This window comes from Lytechinus pictus, chromosome 19, assembly GCF_037042905.1.
Source record: "Lytechinus pictus isolate F3 Inbred chromosome 19, Lp3.0, whole genome shotgun sequence".
NCBI classification, from domain to species: Eukaryota; Metazoa; Echinodermata; class Echinoidea; order Temnopleuroida; family Toxopneustidae; genus Lytechinus; species Lytechinus pictus.
In genome coordinates, this window is record NC_087263.1 from 6,520,652 (window position 1) to 6,547,323 (window position 26,672).

Below are 26,672 nucleotides of genomic sequence, written 5' to 3' on the forward strand. Positions count from 1 at the left end.
TCACATGATAAGGTAGTACATCATGACAACTTAGTTCATCATAAGAATATTGCAATAAGTGAGAATAAAAAACAGTGTTTTTCTCGGAATGGTCCAAAGTGGACCTAACCCCTTTTGCAACTAAACTCTTCATATGTTGATAGCTCTTACAAAATGCTGGTAGACATATCGATGATTAGCCTTCGCAAATAAGGGATTTTTCGCCTTGATGGGGTGACGGAGGTTATATTATCATGATAATGCTCGTCGAACGAGACTTGCTTTTCGTGAGAGATATATTTTTTCAAGGACTTAACACTCTCTAGTGCATCATTGAAAGACGGATCTTTTACCAAAAGGAAGTACGAGTAAAAATGTGAAAAATTAAATATTTTGTTAGAATTTTGGTGTACAAAGTAACACTTTTTCCTTACCTTATTGTTGAACAGGTGAGTTACAATTTTTGGGCATGATGGTGACTTGATTTACATTTACTGAACTTGAACATTCTTCAACAAATCTTAGATGATCACCGATACACTGTCATTTCACATGACATGCATGATTGAAGTGTGCTTGAGATATAGAAATCAGGGCCCCGTCTTACAAAGAGTTGCGATTGATCCGATCAACCATAACTATGGATGGCCAGTAACGTCAACATCTAAAACTCAAGTTTGTTCAAAATATTTTCTAGATATAGTGTATATTCATACATTTATCGATCATTTTAAGATTCAGTGTGATTCTCTTTGTTTACTAGGGAATTTCTTGTAGAAAAAAAATGGTATGGATGGATTTCCATACAATTTAGATTGATTGGATCAATCGTAATTCTTTGTAAGAAAGGGCCCTGTACTCCCAACTCCCTGTAGAAATCTTGAAATATCAAATAGAGCGAGTTGATAAAGCAGATGTCAGACACCACTGTGGGTTGTAGGCATGGTTGAGTTAAACCTGGGTTTACTTAGACCACGTTTTAATGGAGTACCAGTTGTCAACTCATTCATCAATTGAATATTATTTTTGATTTCGGTCCAACCAAATGCTTAAATGTTATTACATTGTTGTTTTAAGATGATACTTTTTTTTAATTATAATGAGATTACTCATAGAACTCGCTTTTTCAGTGCTCTGTGACATAGTAAAAGGATGACGAAGCGCTGTGGATAAGAATATTACAGGAAGAGAAGAAATTAAAACATAAGTTAAATTAACAAATACAAATTAATAGTATATAGCAAACAAAAAATAGAAAAAATACAAAAATATGTGGCATAATAACTTAATAGTTAATATAAACGGTAATCAGAAACAAAAATCACATTAGCAATGGAAACTTTCATCCTTTATTTCTTCAGAAAAGTGAACATGCAATATGATTATCAGCATTTTTTTATATCTACATAATTGTATTAACACATAAAAATATGTATAAATAAATATATGTGAAGGAAAGTTGGATAATCGAAAATGTTATTTCTACCCACAAGGTGCTTTGCAACAATATTTGTGTGTTTTCTTTCTTTCTTCGGGGGGGGGGGGTAAATTGTATCATAATTATCTGATGCGATACAGTCGACGCCATTATCAAACAAATCTGCACATTTGACATTCCAGTTTATATTCAAGTATGAAAAGGGAAAATCAAGTAAAATCCAGGATAACCCGGCTATTAAAGTGCTTTAATTTTATCATCGTAAGCTCATCTGAGAAAACGTTTAGAAGATAGTACCTACCGAATATCCTTAATATGTCAATACATTAAAAGCTACAAATGTTTGACAGATTTACAAAAAACATAACACAAGGATAACACAAGGGCTGTAATTATGAAATCAATATGATGTAGATGTACGTAGACAATCAACAGCGTATTATGATACACACACATGCACACACACCATCACACACACACACCTCAGGCAAACGTTTTTCGTTTTTAAACATTTCGTAAATATAACAATATTGCATTACTATAAATAGGCCAGCTATTTACAAACAAGAAATGATTCGTACGACTGATGTCCCAAAGAATATTGCAATAAAAGGGCCGTTATAGATTTGGTTGATACATGCTATTGCTTTATACAGACGCAGCCATAGTTAATATCAAAGCTAACACTGTTTATATGATTTTACAAGTATATCGCACTCAACTTCATTTTGAATGTACGTGAAAAGATAAGGACATGTCCTTAGTTTACACACACACACAATGCTTTTGAAATTAAGACTAAAATTAGTCACGTTTTTTCTTTTATCTCGCTTTTGAGGAAACAAATATTAATCATGTTCATACATTTAAGATAAATGCAGCTTTACCATCGAATAGACAGTGAATAAGATGCGCAGTCAAAGCATCATAAAGTATACTCCTGAAATTAATATTTGATTTTTTTTTTCAAATTGATAAAATCAAATAATCATTATTATTCAAGAAGAATTGGGAAGCCTTTTTAAAAAGAAAAAAATACATGTTTAGTTATTCCTTTAATGTCGTCTTGAGTGTCTTTAAATTTATCACATTCTAGAATGAAGTCTGCGAACGTGGCCATGACTACATCGAAAGTAGAATAGATGCAAATCCTAAAGACGGAAAAAAATCATTAAAATGTAATGGTGGGTTTTGTTAGCCTCTAATTAAAAAAAGTCCTACAATGTAGCTCTAAATAAGAAATTCAGCCTTGCGAGCGCAAAAAGACGTTATTTGCAACAATTTTTACCAAAACCCCATTTGTAGGTATAATATAGCTTCGTCTTAATTAATTATAATTACAAATCAAATAAGCGTACACACATCCACCAAAGCACACAAACATATATAAACTGCAGGAATGGACTTGCGGGTTGCTATACCACACTTCCGAATTAAAAAGTCACGCCATCATTGGTCATTATTTTTGTAGCTATGGGAACCAATGGGCGTGGCCTATTATAATTTAAAATAAACGATAAGTAAGGTGTAGTATACATTAGTAATATTACGTCACAACTCTTTTAAAGCGAATACGAGATCAGAATAGAATCACATGGAAGTAACTGAGAATATGCGAAAAGGGGCTGGCTAAAGTTTGAGTCACAATAACTTTAGTTATTATTTTCGTTGTTATGGGAACCAGTGGGCGTGGCAATGGCGGATAGTCTGTTGGTATCGACGGTGTTTTGTTTCCTCTTCGAGTCGTCGCTCCGAAACGCTTTGAGATTGAACGAACTCCGTCGAGAAAACGAATTCCGCCATTCGACTTTCCTACGCTTAAAGGTATTGCGTACCTATTAAGAGCAAAACAGAAACAAGGAAAAAGCAAAGTTAAGAGGAAGACAGTGGTTGTGAGACTTAAATAGCGACAGAGATAGAGAAGGGCGGGGACATGGAGGATAGGGAATTATAAGTCTATACACACTTTTTTCTTTTTTTTTCTTGTATTTGACACTTTTTGAGAAAAAAATTAGGAAAAAATCTGATCACTATCAAAATGGTTACTTTATCGATAGTGATCACAAACATAATGCAGTACAACAATTATTTAGTAACGATTCATATTGTTCATGTTAAACGGGGTTATTTTGCAACAGCTGCAGTGTGCTCTCCGTATCATTGATGACAATGAAGGTATTAACAATAAGCAAATATTTGTATACAGTAGACAATAATGACGTAGTCGATTTGAATAATTTGCATCTTAGCTACCCCCACCTCCCCCCCCCACACACACAAAGGGAAAAGAAGAAAAAGGAGCATATTTAGTCTGCTGTGCAAACCCTTCACTCGAATGAAGGATTCGAATGTTTAGTTTAAAAGGACATGTGAACTGAAATTCTTCTCGCTGAAATGAAAACAGCAAGTTTAATAAGTGCTAGTCTTGTGTGAAGACCCACTTCTTGAACAAAGTTTCAATCAGGGTCTGTGCCTGGAGACTAGATGGGAATAGGGGCAAAGAAGAAAAAAAGGGATGAACGTGAAAGATCGACAAGGGGGAATCCAAATGGAACATACCTCTGAATTTAAGAGACAATGAAATACGAAAATGAAAAATCCTTGGAGAGAATTGCAGATGAGAAAGAGGTACATGAAGACGAGCGTTGATTGGTCCTGCCACATTATGCCAAATATCCACGTCAAACCCATTACCGGTAGGAGAATCACGCAGGCCTTCACGCCGTGTCTTTAAAAAGGCAAATATGAAACAATCAAGGATGATTAAGCAGCAGTTACAATTGTTAATAGATGATGATAATTATTAGAAAATGCATCCTACCACCACCTTACACTTTTTAGTTTTTACTTTATATTTTCCTTTTGGTATGCACGTTCACTCTTATAATTATTGAATTGCAATATATACCACTGTTTTTATTTCATATCTGATTTTTTTTTACCAGTTGTACTGCTATGAATGTAAACCAATATATTGTATATACACAATTCAGTCTTTTGGCTGCGAAGTGCAGTAATAATAAAACATTTTTAATTCATTTCAATTCGATAGTACATAGAAACAGATGATCATAATTCAGCCAATATACTCAATGAAATATTGAATGATAATATATTTTACTCATTTATAAAAATATTGATATCGCATAAAGCATTCCAAACATAATTATGCGGTTAATCATTTGTTCAACTGGGTAAAAAATAAACTCCTGAATCATTATTTGGACTTTGAGAGAGCAGGAGGAAAAATAGTGAGGAAGACTCATACACCTGCCCATGACGCTCTGTTTGAAATGTAAGCGAGAATGTAGGAGGTTATTATTATCATTATTATTGTTGCTGTTATTATTGCTATTTCATTGTTAATATTATTATTATCATTAATAATATTGATATTATTATCATTACTATTATCCTTATGATGATGATTAGTATTAGTATCATTTATTCTTATTATTTTCTTCCGAGGATCGAAGCAGGGTTGCAGGCACTCTACCACTGAGCCCCTACTGCTGGTATGCAATGGACAAATTATGTTCAAAGGCATACTCACCAACAAGTGGGTAAACCTGAAACAAAGACACGTTTACTCACTTTGCCCGGGTGATCCGGTTATTGACAACCGTAGGTCCGCCAGCAAGCTTAATGATCTCGAACACGACTCTTGAAACGAAGTAGACGTTGAGAGCAATGATGGTCAGAATCGGGACGACGAAGAACCAAATCGAGTCGTCTTCTCTTCTTAAAAAGCATCTGAAAGAATAGAGGATAACATTTTTTTGGCAAACGAAAAGAGATAAGAAAATGGTCCGTTTAGTCGAGACCCAGCTCGTTAAAAAAGTATATTTTTCATACTTCTGTTTTCTGATCGAGAACCTAACTTTCCCGGCACAAAAATAAACACGAAATTACATCAGGCATATCATTTTTTTCAAATTTTTGAAATGTCTATATACATGTATACTATTTCGAAACGCTATTTGAAAATGTTCTCCATATATTTTGTAAAACTGTAGTCACGTAAAGAAAAAGTATTTTTTCAACGTCACTGGCTCATAGCTGACTATGATTTTTTAAATAATTTGTTTTCTTTTTGAAAAAAGAAAATGGATAGAGTTTGGATAATGGTCAAATGTAGGCCGATTAGAAAGGCTGCTATACTCTGCGTAGTCTATTTAGGTTCTTAGTCTACCGCCATCTCGTGGTAAGCAATCGATCTGTAAAACATCATAACCATTACATTCCCATTTTCGCCATCGCCGTTGGAATGAGAACTGATGTATCTCTCATTGTAAATACATTCCAATAATCCAATATTTGTGTTCATACTTACACAGGATTGTCATGTGTTGTTACGTCATCACCAAGCTTGCATTTATAAAACGCAAGGGTTGCTGACAAAGGAATGATCGGGCATACTAGGATGAAAATAAAAAAGGTATATTATGTTAAAGGTGAAGATCACCCTGACGGAAAGTTCGGTGTCAAAATAGCAAAATATCGATGAAGGTTCGAGGAAAATCCATCAGAGATAAAGAAAGTCATTAGATTTCAAACTTCTTGATTTGTGACGTTACGGGCAGCTGCCCCATATGTTATAAAATATAATATCAATAAATACTTAATTTTTAATTTTTCGTGGTGACTCATATCTTTGTTATTTCAGGAGCAGGTGTGAAATGATTTGTCTATTAATATACTGAAGGCACAATAAAAAACATGTTCAATCTTATTAGAAAAAGACATTTCATTGATTGTTATACCATCATGAACATTATGTGGGGAAGCTGCTCCCTCGTGACGTCACAGATCAAATAATTACGATTCTAATTACGTTTTCATTCTTTGATGGTTTTTTCTCAAACCTTCATCAATGTTTCATATCACTTGTTTTTCCTATTTTTATAATAAACTTTTTGTCAGGGTGAATTTCCTTTTCAGGATACATTTACGTTTTTCCCCTATTCTGTGACCCAGTGTATTACTCTTCAGACCTTAAAAAAAACCGAAACACATTAGTACATAAATGATATTATAAACGGATGCTTTCACCAGAAAACAACTTATTATGCGAGCACGGCATTCATTTCAGTCGGGTCAGAACATGGTCTGAAATCAAGACTATAACTCGTCAACCCCGTGTGCAAAGCTAGGCTGCATCCACATTAGGGGGGCGTTTCATCAATATTGTCGTCCCACAAGTTGTCAGATCTGACAATTTTCCTGGATTCTGATCGGTTGAGAAGCACTATTACTATAGTAACTGTCGGATAAAATAGGACTTGTCGGATAAAACGTCCGACAAGTCCTTTCATGAAACGCTCCCCAGATCATGATCGCTCCATGATCAGACACACTGAAGATGAACCTACAATATTAAGTGCTCCATTCAGTTTTGGAGAGAAAGCAATCTTGTCCAATTGTTATGGCAGTCTTTTATAATCATGAATCAAAGACTCGTCAGCACTTCAAACAACCTAGTGCCTATGGAAAACGGCAATTATGTGGGGCAACTCGTAGATTTGAGTGGCAAGCTAGTTTACTATCTTCCAACCCGGTAAGCAGTGTCTATGCCCGGGGATTAATGGGAGTAACAAACACGTGCAATGCAAAAGCGCACACAATTTTCCTAACGTAAATGATTGAATAAATAAATAAAGAAATAGATAAAAATAAAGAAATAAACAAATAGATAAATAAATAAAATGAATGAATAAATAAATAAATAAATAAAGGAAAGTACTGATACGAGAAAGGACGATGACGTTCCACGTGACTTACGCCAGCCAATCACAAGATATATCTTAATTCTGCTTCCTGGTTTACTGAAGACCACAACGGCCTGTAGAAAAAGATTGACGCCCTCTATCAACATCCAACAAAATGCAGACATGAAGAAATAGTAGAGTAGAGAAGCTTTGACCGTGCACTGGACCTATATTCATATATCAAAATAAAAAATAAGCAATAAATAGGTAATGATAAAAATAATAATTATAATGATACTAATAACAATTGTAATAATACTAATGGTAATACGTATATAATAATGATACTGATAATAATAGTAATAATATCTTGTACTCATATTCTTTTTTTTTTCTTTTTTCTTAGCGCTTTATGTCTTTCGTATAAAGCGCTTTATAAATGTTATAAATTATTAAGTTTCATAATAATAATAATAATAATGGAAATGATGATGATAATGATAACAATAATAATAACAATACGCAGTTCCAGTACACTTTGACCAACAGGCAATGGGTTAACAATGCACTGATTTTTCAATATAAACAAAATACAGACATGAATTCCTTTAATAGGCCAATATTATAATTTTGATAATTATAATAAAGATAATAATAAAAACAAGAGCAATAATGATAAAAATTACAATGAAAACAATAATAGCGATAATTATAATGATGATTATAAAATGAGGATAAAGATAATTACACTTGCTTATATAGCGCTTATAGGGGAAGTTCGCCCTAACAAAATGTTTATTGTACGAATAGCAGAAAAAATTATTAAAAATATTGGTGTCGGTTTGAGGAAAATCCATCAAAGATTGAAAAAAGTTATTAGAAATCAAAGTTTTTGTTTTGTTACATCATAGACGAGCAGCTACCCCATATGTTAGGTAATATAGAATGCATGAATTTCAAATTTCCAATGGTTTGTGATGACTTTTTTAAAATTTCCTTCACGAGCGGGTGTGAAATGATTTGTCTTTTGATGTACTAAATGTACAATAACAACTATTTTCAATTTCCTGAAAAGCGACAATTCATTGACTTTTTACCATTTGATATGTGGGAAAGCTGCTCGCATATGACGTCACAAAAAAATTTTAATATATTTTTTTTTCTTGGATAGATTTCCCTCAAACCTTCACCAATATTTTCTAATTTTTTTTTTTTTTCTGTTTTCACAATAAACTTTTGGTCGGTGTGAAATTCCCCTTTAAGCCTTCCCCTAGGCGCTCTACGGTAATGCAGCATAATTAGTCCTCAAATTGATTCCGGTAAAATAGGATCAACCAGACCTGATACTTGGTGGGAGTGTCTAAAAACAGGATCATGATCTGGCCCAGTCCCACGGCGAGAGCCAAGTTGATATGGATCATTACCCGGTCTGATTTGAGACTAATAAAGGAAATATAGAAAAGAGCTATCAGGTTAGAGTAAAGAAAATGTTAAACAGCCCCATGTATTCTAAATTCAAGCTCGCTAAACTTTAAAGAGAATATTGAAAACACTCATGCCTTGGAACCTATCGAAATATGTATTTTTGAGGGCTTGTATTGTTTTCATTTTTGTATTAACGTATCGAAATATGTATTTATTGCGTCCATTTTATGTTTTTCTCATAGCTGCCAAAATACCTATTTTCGGGAGTAGAATTTAACCAATATTCGCAGTCCTGAGGGGGTCGCATTTCCCCCCCGTATTGTTATTCTTAATCGTAGTCGTCTTCCTCTTGAAAATACAGAAACAGATGCCTTTTGTCTTGTTTTTACCAGAGACTTCATGAGCACAATCATGGGTTCGTTTAGAGCCGTATCCACACAATTTACAAGGAAGTAGTTTTATATTTCACATTTTTAAACTAAATTTGTAACTGTATAATTATTATATGAGGAAGATGTCAGATTAAAGCAGACGATGGTTGTTTCTTGTTCATAGCCGACATTCTGAAGCAAGGGCTTTTAAGCAATAAATCTTTCTTATAGGCCTTCTGGCAGGTGTTACCTTTATTTTTTAATCAAGCTGTTGAAATCCACTCAACATAATGGTAATCGTCTGAGTTGAATTGACAAGAAGAATGCAAATAAGTTTAGACAAATTCTGACTATTTATAATAGCAATGAGACGTTGATCATTGTAATAGCAATACTTAACCCTAACTCTCCCGGGGTATTTTGATTCTTGTCCTTCCCGGGGGGGGGGGGGCCATTATGGCCCCCCCTTAAGATCTCGGCCGCCGATCGCGCGAGCGACGCAAAAATTTGCACGCTGGTAGTGTGCGATGTAATCTACAAGGCTGTATGGTAAAATTTTCCAAAATAATGAGATTTTATTTTATATGAATTAATTATGCTAATTTATGCATAAATCATACTTTTTGCTCTAATTCACTAAATAAAGCTCCTAAAGTGCTATTTTTTTGTAAAAATATTCTTTGTAGCATTCTTAACAATCGCATTAAAAAAAAAACTTCAGTTTGGAAATCAATTTATTATGTATTTTATTGTTTTATGAATTTTATATGTATTTCTTTGTTTTTTTACTTTGTGTTTTTTATTGTTTTTTCAATGGAAATTGTTCCAGACTTAATTCTGATCATAAACAAGGCAAAATTAATTAAGTTTAATCAGTAAAAGTAGAAATAATGATACATTTATGAATTTTGGCTAAATACACAATTTGCATTGGATTTGTACATGAAATCAAGTTTATGAGCAATTTTGGGTCTGACATGTACTTACATAATGTTGCGTAATGTCGTAACCGTGTACCCGGGCGTCACAAATTTGGGCTCAAAATTTGCGCGAGACTTGAAAGTAAAAAGTCAGTTAGCGGCGAGGTCAAAAAAATTTGCGCAGCAGATATATCGCGAAAATTGTCGAGGGGGGGGGGGGGGCATAATGGCCCCCCCGGGAGAATTAGGGTTAAAATAGTATATAATAGAATCATCATTATCAGAATAATCGTTATTCTCACTATCATAAGCCTAATTAAAATGCGCTAAAGAACAAATCTTTTAAAAATATCAACAAAATATTAATAAAAAATGATAGAGTGTAAACAATTTTTCTCTAAAATTTAATTAGTTGCTAAAAAAATGAGTTGAGCACTTGAATGAAGCCCTTCACTTACCTAAGGATGATGAATGAGAAGATTGTGAAGAAGGCGCCCGCTATAGATAATCCGCATCCAATTGACGTAATCACGTTTGCTGCGAGTGTATCGGCGGGAGAAAGCTGCTGACGGTATAACAGGTGAGGGGATAGTAATTATCTTAGTTGGTAAAATAGGTTTAAAGGTAATCGATACTTTGTATGTCATGTAAACAACACTTAACAAAACATCGATTATGATTATCATTAAATTACAGATAATGGCTAAATTATAGTTTTACATTCCAATGCTCTGGTTGGCCACCTGATTGACGTCATGTATTTATCATGCATCAATGATCACCATTCTCATTTGAAGACCATGGAAGATTACATTTGTGACAACTAAATACTTGAATTAAAGGTCATACCTTTAGATAATCCTAGCATACATGGGAGTATGAAGATCCCGATTTAAACTTACTCCATTGCAATGTTGGAATTCGTTATTTATTCTTGAACGAATAGATTGAACGTGTGTAAGTTCTACAGAGTAGCCGATGGTTTACATTGTTGACTATTATTCAAGAGGAACATACAAATCCCCATAATTAAATTCATTCTTTATAAGGAATCTTAAAAAAGTTTTTTAAAACACAATACTAGATTCAATCAGAGGCTGACGAAAGTGGTTGTGGCATAATAAACCCTCAAAACTCCCATACACACACTCACTAATCACTTATCACTAAAACATAATTCAACACCTCAGCCCAGGCGGTGATTTCATACTTTTTGCAGCAGTCACTGGATAGGACGTTTCACCTGTACGTATCTTGGAAAAGGGCTGATTAAACCAGATGAAAAAAAAAACCCGAAAAGACTAACGTGATATTCATTTATTTGCATCAGGACAGCAAAGTTAGTAAGATGATCGCAGGCGCACTCGACTACCGACGAGTTGACGAATTCAGGCCAGCATCCTTCCTGAGACCAACCGCTGAAATAAATGAATAAAAATCATTAATCGTACCGATGATATGATGTTTTATATTTTTCACTTTTTTATTGGCCTTTAAATAGTATCTAATTTCCACACTAGTAAAATGATACACGTGATCGTGAATATTTGATAATTTAAAAACAATTATGGCGTGCACCGAGCAAACAATGATTGACGTAAAACCTGAAAAAATGAGTCGAAATATAAATTATAGATTACATACCGTGTGTTGGATACAGATGGATAGAAAACACAGACAAAGAGTAAATCTTTGAGTGTTAATGCATTCATTTCCAACAAAAGTTTATTTCCAAGTAATTTCCCAATTTTCGACGCAAACCTCGCGTCTTCGTCATGGATACAAAACTCACAATGACAAGATATATATATCACAATTGGTTCGGTCAAATACCGTGAGTAAATACGTAAAATATAAAAATGTTAACAGGAGTGTAGCTCTCAAAAAGGAAAGGTAAGGTCACATTCTTCGCCAGTGACCATGGTGTGACAAAAAAAGGGTATTTAATCCTTTGTATTTGCTTGAATAGTTATATGCATCCCCTCATGAATATGCAATGAGCAAGCTGATTATGGCATATCCTAATTCGGTTGTATATTATTAAATGATACATTATATATTTAATCATTGTCCGATTAGAGTGAAATGAAATATTGTACGAGATATTCATTACTGCAACTTATTTCGTTAACATGAAACATTTAATACATACATGCATGAAAATATCAAATACAAAATTGTGATTTCTTGAAAATATTAAAGTATAGGGACGTTGAAAATGAAGCATTTAATACACACATGCATGAAAATATCAAATACAAAATTGTGATTTCTTGAGAAAAATTAAAGTATAGGGACATGACATAAACAGCCAACCTAATGAATATACGTCGTGCATATACGGTATATGCAACTGTTTTCACAAAAATATTGCTAAACTTTAATTTATAATTAAACTTTGTTACATGTTATCAACTTGATAAAATTACCAGCGTTTTACTCGGCGAATTTCACTCCCATTATTTATATATACATGTACGTGACTATATTCAGCCCCGCGTTTTTTAATGAAGTTTTTATGAAAAGGGGTCTGCTGACACATGGCAATTCACTGAAACAATTGCTGGGTATCAATTCACAAAATCATAGCAATATTCGTTAAAAAAAAAAGAACATGATCATGTATCGGGTAACACTTTTCACACTTCACGGCAAGCACCGCATGACGGAATAATCAATCTCCTATGAAAGTCTAGGACTCGATGCGTTCCTCGTCGAAAACAGATGTCAATAAACATAGGGGTCTAAGAATGATCAGAGTACTAGAGTTCGTAAGCCGATGTGACAATGTCAAATAAAATTTCAAGAACAAGTCAGCGGGGTTCTCACCTTCTCCCAACGAATTTATTATTATGAAGAATATCACACTTACCGTAGGGTGTGATTCCAGAACGAACAGAGGGCAAGACCGTCGGCAAAGCGTGGTGGCTGTTGCCATGGTGACATGATCGTATTACCGAAGAGGAAAGAGTGAAAGTGGTAAATAGCAGATGTGAGACAATTAGAATGAAACCACGAGTGGAATATCAGACAGTTGAGAACATGATGATAAATATTATGTTGAAAATTTTAGGCCTAAAATTTGTGAGGTGAGTGCGGCCACTGCGAGTGTGTGTGGGTGAGGGTGCACTCGCGAGTGTATTGCGTGTTATATGTGTCGGAGTGTGTGCATGTATGTTTGCCGGTGAGTACGCATGCCTGAAAAATATATCAAAGACGAAAATAGGCTTATGGGGTGAAATAGAGTGAGACGACAATTCAAGACAAATTGTGATATATTTTCTAAAACCACGATTTGTGAAATTATTTTGTAGGCCCAACACATATACATTAATCATGAGAATCGATTTTTAGGCCGCCTGTCCTTGTTTTTTTTTTTTTGTTGTTTTCTGAAAGTTTTACATGAATAAAGTCCGAAGTTGTATATTATAGCTCTACTGGAAGACAAACAAACAGATCAACAAAAATGCTAGACTTTCATATATCATCACCAGAATTGAAGTTTCACATACGACAGGGAAGACTTCATAATTCCATACTGTCAATTTTACAATGCAATCAAACCGTTGTGTTTCGAAAGGCATGTACTTATTGGGTGTCGTCAGCAAAGTACACTAACTTTCGATTCGTGACTCGACTCCTAAAATAGCAAGTTAAGTTTTAAAGGATAGCTGCACCAATAGAAACCATGTTTATGTAAGACATTTAGCAAAAAAAAAAAGAAATCGAGGCCAGTGACAATTATCAATAAACTGTAAGCATGTAAACAATTATTATCAATGAGCCAAACACTTAAATCACAATGGTTCCCAAATAATCCAAAGTAAGGATTTATTTTGGCAACGAGATGACGAAATATTCAAAATGTTTCCTTTGTGGTATTGAAATACAGTATCCCTTACACATTCATATGATGAATAAACCAGTCATCATTAAAATTTACCAGGTAACATGAAAAGGGAATATATTTCAGTTTGCATATTGGGAAAGAGCTTGCTTTTGTTTTTTTCTTAACCTGGATGATTAAAATTTCAATCCTATGTTTCTCGCGCTTATTTGCAAACTTGATTTAGGTCATTTTATTTTAACTATTATGTATATGTGTGAGGATGTGTGTGTGTGTATATATATATATATACATATATGTATACGTGTATATATGTAATATATAAACAATTGGTCAGTGTACGTGTTTGGTCCTCTTCTGCGGGATGGGAGATGGGGATGTCATAATAACCATTTGCTCTTGCCCCATACACCCTTTAAAGTTTATGATTTTAAGCACCTTATAAAATCGATGGACATGAATATATTAGTACAGCGTATTCGAAATTGATTAAATCACACTTTTGATACGTAGAATTCATTTCCTTAGTGTTTTTAGTGATAAGGGATCAATAATATTTTCAGGTAATGTAGGTGATGCAAACGGAAATACAATCGCTATGAGAGGTAGCACTTTCCATGAGTATAGAGGCATTTTTTTTATTTATTTTGCTCTTAGGGGGTTGTTTGCTTTGTTTTATGTTTAGTTTGTTTAAGATTTTCCATTTAACATGTTTCTACTCAAGCTTCTATGTTTTAATTGGTCATGTCCAATAGATGTATTCTGACTGAAAGAAGACGAGTTTTTAAACTTAAAATTGGAAAATACAACTTTGAAAGTTGGGAATATGACGAGGACACCAATTATCAAAGTTCTGCTATCTAAGTCTTTATATAAAACATTGATGGCCGATTTTGGTTTGCTAAATTTAGCGTGGACACGTCAAAATCGTGTGTCAATGGCATGTGACAAGGAGATATTCCTGTTTACACTGTCCAACTGGGACTTTGCACGTGACCTATAAATAATGTGTATGTGACCTGTCTGACCACGATGTAAGGTATACTCTGCTTTCTAAACATCGTCTGCAAATATTTTGTCTCTGACAATTGAATTTAGCCATCGTAACATGCGAATGGTATTCCGCCCAATAAGTCTTGACTATAGTACAAGTTGCTTCCTGCCGACAATAATCCGAAACCAGGACCTGCTCGGTTAATGCCTTGTCAAAACTTGTTACTCTACAAACTAACAGAAGCCAACAACATTCGTGGACAAACATCTTCTCGTTACCATGATAAAAATGAGAGCAATGCATACATTTTTTTTATTATTATTACATCAACATGATCATGGTGACAAGCAACGAGTTGTTTGACGAGGTGATGGTTGAAGAGGAAAAGGGAGAACAAAGAAGTGTCATTTTTTACCCATCTTACTGCAAACGGGGAGGGGGGAGTACAGTGTGTCCACAGGAATTTCACGTAGAGCACCATTTAAAGCTGTGATGCACACTTTTGAAATGCTCAAATTGAACCTTGTGAAGATGATTTCGTTATATGTTTCACACTGATGAAAAACATGTGTACCATATTGTTCTTTCTAGAAAGGATTGTTCTAAACTGTGATAAGCTCGGGACAAAAACCAGGGGAGGGAGCGAGTAATGAGTTCGATGCTTAAAAGGGGGGAACTGGAAAGTGTTTCTGAATTAGATGCGTAAACATCGATGTGGGAAAAAAAAGTGTATCCCATGAGTGTGTTTCTCAGATATGCTTATGTTTTGTTTTTAGAAATATTTCAAGAGTCACATTGAAATGTTATTCGATAGCAAAACAAGAAAATCACAATTATAAACAACTTAAATTGTGCAGGAATTATAATAACAATCTCTACTTAGTTTTGCAGAGGCAAAGGGAACATTTTGTGTGTGTAGCTCGATCCCGTTTTATTTCTTTCTTATTTTGATAGGTGAAATAATACTCTCTAAATGGAAAGAACTAATCTGGGCTCCGTAACACCAAGAATAGCGATCAATCGCTAAATGAACTGACCAATCAATACGAATGTTACACGTGCATTTGGTTTAAAATACTGACCAGGGACAAATCAGTGCGGTTCTTTCATATTTGCAATCCATCGCAAACCTTTGTGTTACGGAGCCCAGCAGATCCCAAATCACACTCCTCTCTGAGTGAGACGAGGGACCAGTCATTTTGGAGTGGGTTTTACATCTTTTGAGAGTGCATTATAGCTCTTTCTGGAGTGAACAGTGTATGTTTTTAGACATTTTCAATCCAGAAGGAGCTGTAATGCACTCTTCCATTCCAGAACGACTGGTCTCTCGTCTCAGTCTGAGAATAGTGTGATAGGGGCCAGATTAGCTTATTTGCATTTAGCGTGTAGCATGATAGCATGACCATGACTACTCATTTAGCACGCATGGTTTATTACTATATACATACTCACCAATTTTTGCATAGGAAACACCATGCCGACAGGGGAGGGAAGTTTTAGTTCTGAGGCCACTGAGGGGTATAGGCTCAGGCTAAGAACCTGGCTGCCGACCATCTCCCGGTCACCAGATGGGTCCAAGGCCCTTGATATGAGGAAAAAAATAATCATGAACTCGAAAGAGCTACTAGATTGGCGATCGACCCGATAAAGACTTGATGGCTTTGCTTATAACTCTTTCGTGTATTCCTGAAAAGAAGACAAAATCCTTGTGGAAAACTCGTTTAAACTTTCGTGACCAATATATGAATCATTTCATAAATTCTTTAACAATTAAGAGCTTATACCAAAACAAGAGAGAAGATATGGAAAATTTGGAAATGGCAAATCAGTCGGCCTACTTTTTTTATCCATCCCACCTCGCCCCCTCCTTCCTGTGGTTTTGAATTTGCGAGAATAACATATTATTTTGAAAATGGTCTCATTATTTCATTCAGAATGAAATGAGGAACCGATTTAAAAAAACAGATCGGCGATCTCGATCAATAAAACAAAACTTCAGTTCGTCCATAAGAATCAAGCAAGAAAGTATAGAAAAACATTATATGTGCCACTAAAGGGTAAAGAGAGATTGTAAAACTTACTCGGAATCATTAGAAGTTGAACAATTATCGATTCTTTCCCCGAGATTCCGAAAAACAATCGATATTATCGCCTGGGTTTCCAGTTCTTGAAGAATCTCCATGCTTATTAGACCCCTCGTCTTCGGCTGGGTCGAGTTGGCGTTGCTTGGTATCGAAATTACTGTAGATGGATCGACACCGGACGAGTTGATCCTTTTTATTTCTATCACTGTTGCACAAAGGATACAAAAAAACATCGCTATCACTGAGGTCCCTTATTAATGATATTCTGAAACGTGTTTACTTAATTAACATATATATATATATAAATATGTATATATATACATGTATATATAAACGTTCCGGGCTCAAGGCATGCTACGCATGCTAAGGACGGTATTAACAAAGTATTTTATTTAAAGCAGCGAAAATCCCTGTCCCAATATGACGTCGAATCCACCAAACCAAACATCAACATCTTGCACTATTCTAAGGTTAGTAATTCTTTTTTTATATATCAACTGTTTGATTTATTCAATCCAAGTTATTCACATATTTAAAAAATGTTGTTACTTTATGGCCATTGGAATTTTATTTATTTTTAGCCAAAAGTACACTTTCCCTAAGAAATCTATTTATACACACCAACTACATGAACTATTATGATAAATAATGTTGTAATGACCCTGTGAACTATACGTATCTTTAATCATACAGAATCAGAAAAACAGAAAGTCAAGAAGAGCCGGTAGGTATAAAACAATCAAGAATGTAACATGATCTATTGCACCCATGGGGAAATTTTGAACTTTTTTTAATCAATTCACTATTTTCGAGGAAAAATATCTGAAAGAGAATGAATGATTAATGTAATTTAAAACTAAGATAGATTAAATGTTAATATGACAAGAATAAATCATTATTATCTTACTAAAATGCTTGGGTGAATTCTTGTAAAAGTTATTAGTTTTTTAGAAAAATTTTTGAACAAAAATTGCTTTTCTCATTTTAGAATTTTTTTTCACTTATCAGTCCACCCTCTTTTCCGTAATTGCATTTTTTTGTAAATGAGTTGACATTGAGTACATTAAAAAAAGAAAAATACAAATACATTCCTCTTTTCATTATTATGTCCCATTATGCGAATTATTCTATAACACAATTGCCTTTTCGATTGATAATGAGAGTATGATTATGATTTTTAGTAGTTAGCTTTTGAGAACAATGTAATAACTAGAAAAACTATACATTAATGTAGGGCCGGTGTATCACGGGGAGACCCCCCCCCCCCCCCCAACAGAAGGTAAATCGAATTGTGAAAAAGGGAAGAGACGAAATGGGAACAGGCAGGGAAGAATAAAAAAATTCAAGCAAGAAGACTGTCCAAAAAGATGTCCTTGTCCTATAACTAATTGAAAGTCCTTTTATTCTTATGAGAAAATGTAATATTTTGGGGTATAAAACTAACTTTTCACAACATAAAATGAAAGAAACGTTTTATATAGAAATATATATTTATCATGTTAGCAAATTTCTCTCACCTGCAACTCCAAGATCTATATGCACGTCTGGTGCTCCTTGGGCTATCATTTTGGCGGCAAGTTCTACTGCAAGATGTTCAATTTCCATGGCAATGTTGGTCGGTCGATTAAGAGTCTAAACAAGATATATTTGTATATTATATAAATAGATGATGCACTGCATTCATACGTGATTACACATTCTAAAACGAAATTTCATCACAATGTCATTGAGCGTTCGCCAAAAATGATTTTATTTTCTTGTTTGGATCACTATTGTGATCATTTAGAAATCATTTTATTAAGTTGATAGCATAAACAATCAGTTCAGAGATCGAACGGTCCAAGCTTCAAACCTCTATTTAACTCTGAATTGGCAAAATAAAAAGAGACAAAGGAATGAAGGATATATTGTTGTGCATGGTACGATATTTAAACGATATTTAAGATTTAAATAATGAAAGCAGAACTTACGGTATTATTCCCACAGTAATTTTCGTCTTGTAATCCAGCCAATCTTTCCTGAAACTGTTTAACAAAAACAAACCATTTGAATTACTAACATTTGTTTTTTTTTAACTATGTGAACTACTAACATTTCTTATTTTTTGCGTAAGAATAAATGATTTAATAAATCATTGCACAGCTTAATTACATTTCTTCTTGGAAAGGCAATCGACAAAGAAACAAGAGGTGCCGTGGCCGAGTGGTGTCAGGCACCTGGCTATACATGCCAATGAGCAAGGCATTTAATCTACATTGATCTTTTATCCTGCTTTCAAATAAATGGAAATGCTGTTATTGGTAACTAGGTGTGCACTTGTTAAAAAAAACAAGGAAGACTACATGTCTGACTTGATTTTGAAGGGATGCAGGTATTCTGTCACACACCAATTAAATAGATGTTGAATTAAGTATTTAGGAACTTTATCCAGAGACTATAAGCATATGACTGAAAAAAATTATCAAGAGAAATTAGAAAATAATAAAAAGAAGATCAGGTAGGTCATACTGTCATAAATTCCTTCAGCGCAAGAAAAATAAACGTATTTTGTTTGCAACTGTTAATATAATTTTGTAATTGTTGCTTAGCTGGTTGTTATGTATTATTTTTTTCTGTATTGAAAATGGGACACCATTTCGAAAAATCCATGTAACACAACACACCATATATATACATAAATATATATATATATATATATTTATATATATATATATATATAAATGTGTGAAGTTATACATGTACTACAGCTTTGGCAACTCTTTTATATTTAAATATTGTGTGAATAAATATTGAATAAATTGTGTGAATAAATATATATATATATATATAAATCTCTCTCCGACCATGTTAAATTCATTTAGCTACATTCTATGAAAAAATACATTTCCCAGTATATCATGGTGTATCAAAGTCTACACTGTAGGACTATACATCCGGCATGAAGTATTCAACGAATAACAGCGTTTGGCAACGATATTTTCAAATTTGTTTAGCGTTGAAGTTGATACCGACCCTCATTTCTTCCAAATCGTTTCGATTTCATGTTCATTTCAATGTCTTCAATGTCATTCGACAAATCCCTGCATAACCTTCAGTGCTTTATCATAATGAAACACGGTAAACGAAACATGATCTCTCGATAATATTGAAAGAAAGGTCACAGAAGAAACATGAAAATAAAAAGAGTACTTTGCTTTTAGGAGACGAACTCTGACGGATAAGAACAAACACAACAAGCAGTTTGTTTTCCATTTTCCCTTATACGTAAAATACCGTATCATATTTTAATCCTGCATCCTGTTTAGATCTATCCTTTTAATAATTCCACGAAAAGAAACAAGCATTCAGTAAAACGAATCAAACAGTCTGTATCCGAAAGGTGAATTAGTATGATTGTGTTGAAAATCATTCCTTTAATGAAAGCGACTGAATCAAAGAGGGTCAAAACTGAAAAAAAATCAATAAATTTTTATTTTTTACCAACAAAAAAACATTTATGTGACCTAATAAATGCTTAGAGGTGATACATCTGTGTCGAAATAATTGTTAGATAGCAATGCCCTGATCTCAGTGATATGCCTATTGAAAAAACTATTGTTTATTAATGGATTTTTTTATTGCCGGTGTATTCAATACATGGAATTCAAAGAATAGGAAATGAAAATACTTTACCTGGTATTCTGGGGAATTTTCTGTGAGGAAAGAGGGAGGTATAAAATATTAATACAAAATCCATGGCAACGGAAAGCAGATAAAAACAATTAGATATCTACCATCAAAATAACAAATAAAATGTTAACTGCAATATCGTCAAAAAGTCAAAACAACATCATCGACTGTGAAAAAAATTGTGACAATAATCATCATAATCCCAGCTAATTTCAGCAAATGTATGAGGAGTGTTAACGAAAAGGCGTAGGGGAGCATTTTTATCAAATTTTTAAAATCCTCAGCATGTAGATGGAAATAATTATAGGTTATTAGAATGTTTCAGATGTAAAGAGTTAAAGTATAAATATGAAATCCAAATCGATTGATTTGTGACGTATCTTAGCATTACATTTTGATAACCCTTATTCTTCGGGTTGGTCTTTGAGGCTACGCAGGAGACTTCAATCCAAGTTCAACTATACCCCCGTGTATCATATCATTACAAATTTATGGCATTTTAAAGGATCCTAGAAGCTTGGGTTTTTTCTTGAGGCTATATACAAAACATGCTTGAATGAGTTTCGTTCGACTATTAAATATGATTTGCCCGACCTCGGTATATTTTGCTTATATTGTCAGTCGACATAGCAACGCAACATTGGCATGATCATTACGAGAATATCCACTTTGTTATTTCGCCGACAGCCATTATAATCGTAAAATTATTACAGTTATTACAATGTTGTGATTTTTTTTTTATAAAGCAAACCATCATAGGAATATATATACATGTACATTACTATTGTGAAAAATTACATGTACAGCAATTTTGACAAGTTATTCTAGGCCTATTTACTTATGCTGTAAATGTGGTCTCACCATTTTTTAAGGGAAGAGAGCTCTGGGAACTTCAATCAACTTATAACATGTATAATGCAATAGTACAAATTATTATCGTATATAATCCCACTTTATCTATTAGTTGATGCGTATATGGGCTATTAAAGACTCGCATATATAGGCCTATATGATATGCAATACGTTTATAGCACTATAATCGATTTGGATGAAAGGCTTTTAAGGTATTTCCGGATTCAAATTAATACTGCCGTTCTACGCAAGCCATTAGATGTAATTAACAGAAGGCCTATAAGTGTGTATGTCAATATACGTGACAAGGTCAAGTCCGTTATACTGGAATATAGATTGATATTCAAGGTACCTAAATTAATAGAAGTGTGAGTTGTGGTCGGGTGTGTGTGTGAGTGTGTGTATTCAACTCGTCTATTCATTTTCCAAGGATACTATTGGTATTATGATTTTTTGTTATTACTTTAAGTTTAGTTTTTCTGTTTTTATTGTATTTTGAATAATGTTTGATAATGTTATTAAAACATATTTTGTGATCGAAACATTTAAATGTCGCTCCATGTGTAACCATGCTTTTATTCGCATTATGCAAGTGTTCAAAGATTTGGAGATAGATGCTTAATAAAAAAATGGCGAAATTGACACTTAAATTACAGTAATGTCTACTATTACCATATTATTATTATTATTATTATTGCCATGAATATCATTATTATTATTATCATTAATATCATTACTATTATTATCATTATCACTTCTATTACTTCTATCATCATATCATTATTGTAACCCTACTTAATATTATTACCATTATCATATTATAAACTTTTATTGAGGTAAACGAAGTTGATGAGATAGTTTCAATATTACTATATTCGACACATGTTTAGGTTGCCACGGTATACTTTTGTCTCGAAAGTAAAACAATGTTTGTAATCCACATTGAGCTGGACGAGGATCTTTTGCATAAGATGAGAGACGAATTATTTCGATGGAGATAGTACTGCTTGAATTTAAACATTGATATTCTGACTTTAAATTGTTTGTATTTGCCTCCCTTTAATCAGTTCGTGTAAATACAAGGTCATGATTTTTAGCCTGGACTAAAATAATTGTTTAACATCTTTAAGCACACCTTACTTTACATTCAAGAAGAGGCCGGAAATACTTTTTTTTGTAAACTGCATCAGATTTGAGCCAATTATACTGCCAGCACCTTTGTCAACTTGGGATTATATTTTCAGAGGAAGAATATGAAGAGCTAAAATACTTGTTGAATTCTAGGATATCCCAATTATAAAACTGCTGTATCCTAAAACGTGCAATATTGATATGAAGTTTGAAAACCTACCTTCGACGGGCAAGCATGTTGGGTATTTTGCAGGAACATCCAAGGCAGCTTCCATGGCATACGCATTCGAACCATTTCTACCCATTTTCCAAGAATATAGTGCAACTTGAAAAGAGGCCTCTGGGTTCTTGTGTGACACGCAGTGCAGACCCGGCTCAAGTTCGTAAGAGAGGGCGCAATAGGTCGTTCCGTTTACCATTGATATTACACGGCTAACTTTCAGTTCACTTCCATTTACCAGGAACCCTTGGATATCCCTGCAATTTATGATGACGTCCATGATGTTTTCGTTCTCGAAGGGAAGCACATCAACGAGGAGATTTCGCTTAGATTCGTTTAGAGGAGGAACGTTAAACATACTTGGATCGCTCCGGATGCCATTAGCATTACTCTCATTGGAACCAATCATATATTTAACGATTGAAATTGACTCATTTGCAGTGATCTCAATAACCTGATCGAACGCCCTTTGGTCATCAAATGAAAAATGTTGACCATGAACGGTAAACCAATTTTCCCAGTCAAGACCACTGACTGTAACGTTTGCGACTGTTCCTTCCGGTGCAAAAATCTTGAGTAGGTAGTTGAACCTGTCGATTCTGGCGAAAGGCGCAACGGCAAAGTGGTTTCCCCAAAACCTTTGTGGCACCATTTGCTCCAAGATATATCCCCCCGTCCCCTTCTCGAAAAAGCTAGTCATCCCACCTGCAACGACGGAAACATTCTTCTCAGATTTCACAAATGTTCCTGTCAGGTCCACCTTCTTGCCTTTACAGAACATTGATTCAAACCTCCACAATACAACAGTAGCATTGTCTGTGCTAGCACTTTCCAGTGGATCACAATTAAATTGATTCCCCCATGGGTTGTAGATATGAATAAAGTTGTTATCTGCCAAGGATGTTATAGTAAACAGAGTGAGTTTGTTTTTGTTATGCGCTATGATATGGCGGGTTCCGGTGGATTCTGATGGTATAACATGGAAGGCAGCAACTGGCCGAAGGAACTCCAAGTACGCTACGACACCGATCCTTCGTGTAGAATTGACAATAACGGTGGCGTTTTTGTAGTCGGGAAGTTGATGGGTCCCAAGGCTCAGATTCACCCTTTCTACATGCCCTGGTTGGAGAATAAACGTTCTCTCGAAATTTGTCCTGGGAATGGCTACATGAATCGATGAATTCTTGAGATCCCCGGAGATTATATCAATCACACAGGGTTTGTTCTCCTTTTGCCTTGATTTGCGGTCCGCCAAGAAGCTGAAGGCGAAGAGCTTACCCCCGTAATTTGGTCCCTTTTCAGCTCCAACTAAACAGAGTAGGCATACACAAAGGACCTGTAGGGCAATTCGGACAAGACACAGACACAATTGAGCATTGTATTACAGCGAAGACTTTCTTAACAAAACTAGTCATTTAATTATGAAGATTATACTGTTTCAAGTAGTATTGTGTCATACCCTTTGCGTCTGTCCCGTGTATTTGTTCTTACTGTCAAAATTGTGCATTTACGATGATGATATTCTGTATAATTAAGAACTCAACTAACTACTTGAAAAAAACGGAAGTAACGCATACTGAGATGAGCTAGTAAGGTTGCTCTATATTCTGTATTCTTCTCCTCTATACACACCGTTGTCATGATTGTGAGCAGCAGAAACAATACATTATATTTTACAACGCCTTTATATGAAATAGCCACCCTGGACACGCTGGACGGACAAATCTGAACGAAGCCTGCACTGTAATTTCTGGGGGGTTAAAACTGACTCCAGTCCTAGAGATGAAATATAACTGTCAGTGTCAAATATAAACGTAATGAACATTCCTGTTTTCTGGAAGCCAAACATGTCAAAATTGTTCACAGTCATGGTATGTTTCTTTTGTTTACTGAGCTCTTTCCCAAATTATTTAATGGTGAAGACAGTTATCTTATTTATCATTCCCAGACAGATAAGGATGATTTGAAAGTCAAATGAGCTATATGTCCCAAATGGCTATTCATTGTTAAAGGTCAAGTCCACCCCAGAAAAATGTTGATTTGAATAAAAAGAGAACAATCAAACAAGCATAACCCTGAAAATTTCATCAAAATTGCAAAAAAAATAAGAAAGTTATGGAATTTTAAAGTTTCGCTTATTTTTCACAAAACTGTGATATGCACAATTAGGTGAGTCAGTCGATGATGTCTATCACTCACTATTTCTTTTGTTTTTTATTGTTTGAATGATACAATTTTTCATTTTTTACAGATTTGACAATAAGGACCAACTTGACTGAACCATATAGTATAAAACAATGCTATCTACACATGTTCAGGGAGGAATTAATCATTGTAGCACCTGACAATGAGGAGACAATAAGAATATTTCGTATTTTATGTAATAAAATACAAAATAAATAGTGAGTGGATGACGTCATCAGTCTCCTCATTTGCATACCTACCAGGATGTGAATCGAACTGTTTTGTGAAATTAAGCAAAACTTTAAAATGTCATATCTTTTTTTATTTTACATCCGATTTTGATGAAATTTTCAGTGTTATGCTTTTTGGATTTGTCTCTTTTTATTCAAATAATTTTTTGTTGGGGTGGACTTGTCCTTTAAATCACAACTTTAGACCAGGGTTTAAATTAAACGCGACTTCAGAATACGGACCAGAGTGAAATAACTGGTATGGTCTTCTATGAACACCATTCAACACCTCTCTCTCTCTCTATGCAGTGTAAAAAAACGAAGTGCTAATTTAGCACTTACAGTGCTTGTATTGTGACTGCACTACGATTGCTGATTTTCTAGTTCAAATTTAAACTAGAAAATCAGCACTCGTAGTGCAGTCACTATACAAGCACTGTAAGTGCTAAATTAGCACTTCATTTTTTTACAGTGTAACTCTCTCTTGTTCTCTGTGTGAAGCCTAGATTGATTCAGATAAATCAAGATCAAGCAAAGATAGCAGATCGGCATTATGGAAATAAAATATAGCATATCCTTACCAGTGTGAGGGAAATGACAAAATGTAAAAGCTTTTCCATGGTGAAACCTTCCTAGTCTTTTTTGGGGTTCAGTAGGAAGTTTCCGGGAAAAGGACAGCAGTATAACTCCAGATTGAAGGAGGTCACATTAAATCATGTGGCACTGTTGTGCGAAAAGTCTTGTTGGCTTGGAAACAGATCACTTCAGGAAATCAGGAAATATCCCATACTATCGCCTATCATTGCACATTGGTAAAGAAAATGTTAATTTGTGAATATAGGCCCATCAAAAGCACAACAAAAGTTGGTGTTCATCGTTTACTTGTGCACTTGGTCACTGGTAGCGGAGTCAAGCTTATCCGTAGTGTTACAACTCTCATTTAGGCGCATTTTGTTAAATCATACTCAAGATCAAGTAATATTTCCACCACCTTATGATCATGATGATTATGATACACCAAAACACAGGCACACCGCAATTTCCTTTTGAAAATCCGTGTCAGTCAAGTCATTCATAATACGCGAACTATAATCCGAAACTGGTGGTGGGAGAGGTGGAAGAGTAAATACTGGATGTACTACCACTTGTTTTCGAGTTGTCCAATGAAAACGGTTGGTTTCATGACGAACATCAGCCACTTCACAAACATATCTCCAAACCCACCACCATGTCAATCGCAGAATGAGGGATTGCAACTTCAAGTTTCGTAGAACTAATTATTCGAGACGTTAATCATAAACAAAACATAAATAACAATATTCCTCCCACCATGAGGACCATCAAACTCGGCGTCAAGTGCCAATTGGATAGTAGAGCTCACAATGAAAAGATGGCATTGGTTACAGTCGTTCTGTATCACACCGGATGACGTCTGCATTTAATAACCAGGTTTTGTTCAGTATCCTGTAATCGGAAAACGCGTACTAAACCAGTACATCAGCATTGACATTTAGGTAAAGTCTGCTTTTAGTGGAAAAGATTTAGGACATCAACTTTGCTTTGGAGACAAGAAATCCACACTTTGAAATATAAGTGGAATTGAATATCGTAACTACCCGT

At 34.5% G+C, this 26,672-nt stretch overlaps 1 protein-coding gene across 2 annotated transcripts; it reads right to left on the bottom strand.

The window, feature by feature from the left end:
• Positions 1 to 944: 944 nt before the first annotated feature.
• On the bottom strand, positions 945 to 26,672 carry LOC129282580 (uncharacterized). Of its 2 annotated transcripts, none has more exons than XM_064113856.1 (16): positions 25,634 to 26,672; positions 22,639 to 23,974; positions 20,439 to 20,458; positions 18,737 to 18,790; positions 18,284 to 18,398; positions 16,764 to 16,971; positions 16,135 to 16,264; positions 12,714 to 12,769; positions 11,148 to 11,259; positions 10,300 to 10,403; positions 8,466 to 8,565; positions 7,199 to 7,352; positions 5,751 to 5,835; positions 5,012 to 5,170; positions 3,977 to 4,145; positions 945 to 3,252 (listed from the first exon to the last, which is right to left on the bottom strand). In XM_064113856.1, the coding sequence occupies exons 1-16, from the start codon at positions 25,670 to 25,672 to the stop codon at positions 3,070 to 3,072; spliced, it is 3,024 nt and encodes a 1,007-aa protein (XP_063969926.1). In that variant the 5' UTR covers positions 25,673 to 26,672; the 3' UTR covers positions 945 to 3,069. The 2 variants fall into 2 exon arrangements, with proteins under 2 accessions (XP_063969926.1, XP_054774439.2); XM_054918464.2 differs by having other exon boundaries at positions 10,300 to 10,406; positions 25,634 to 26,636.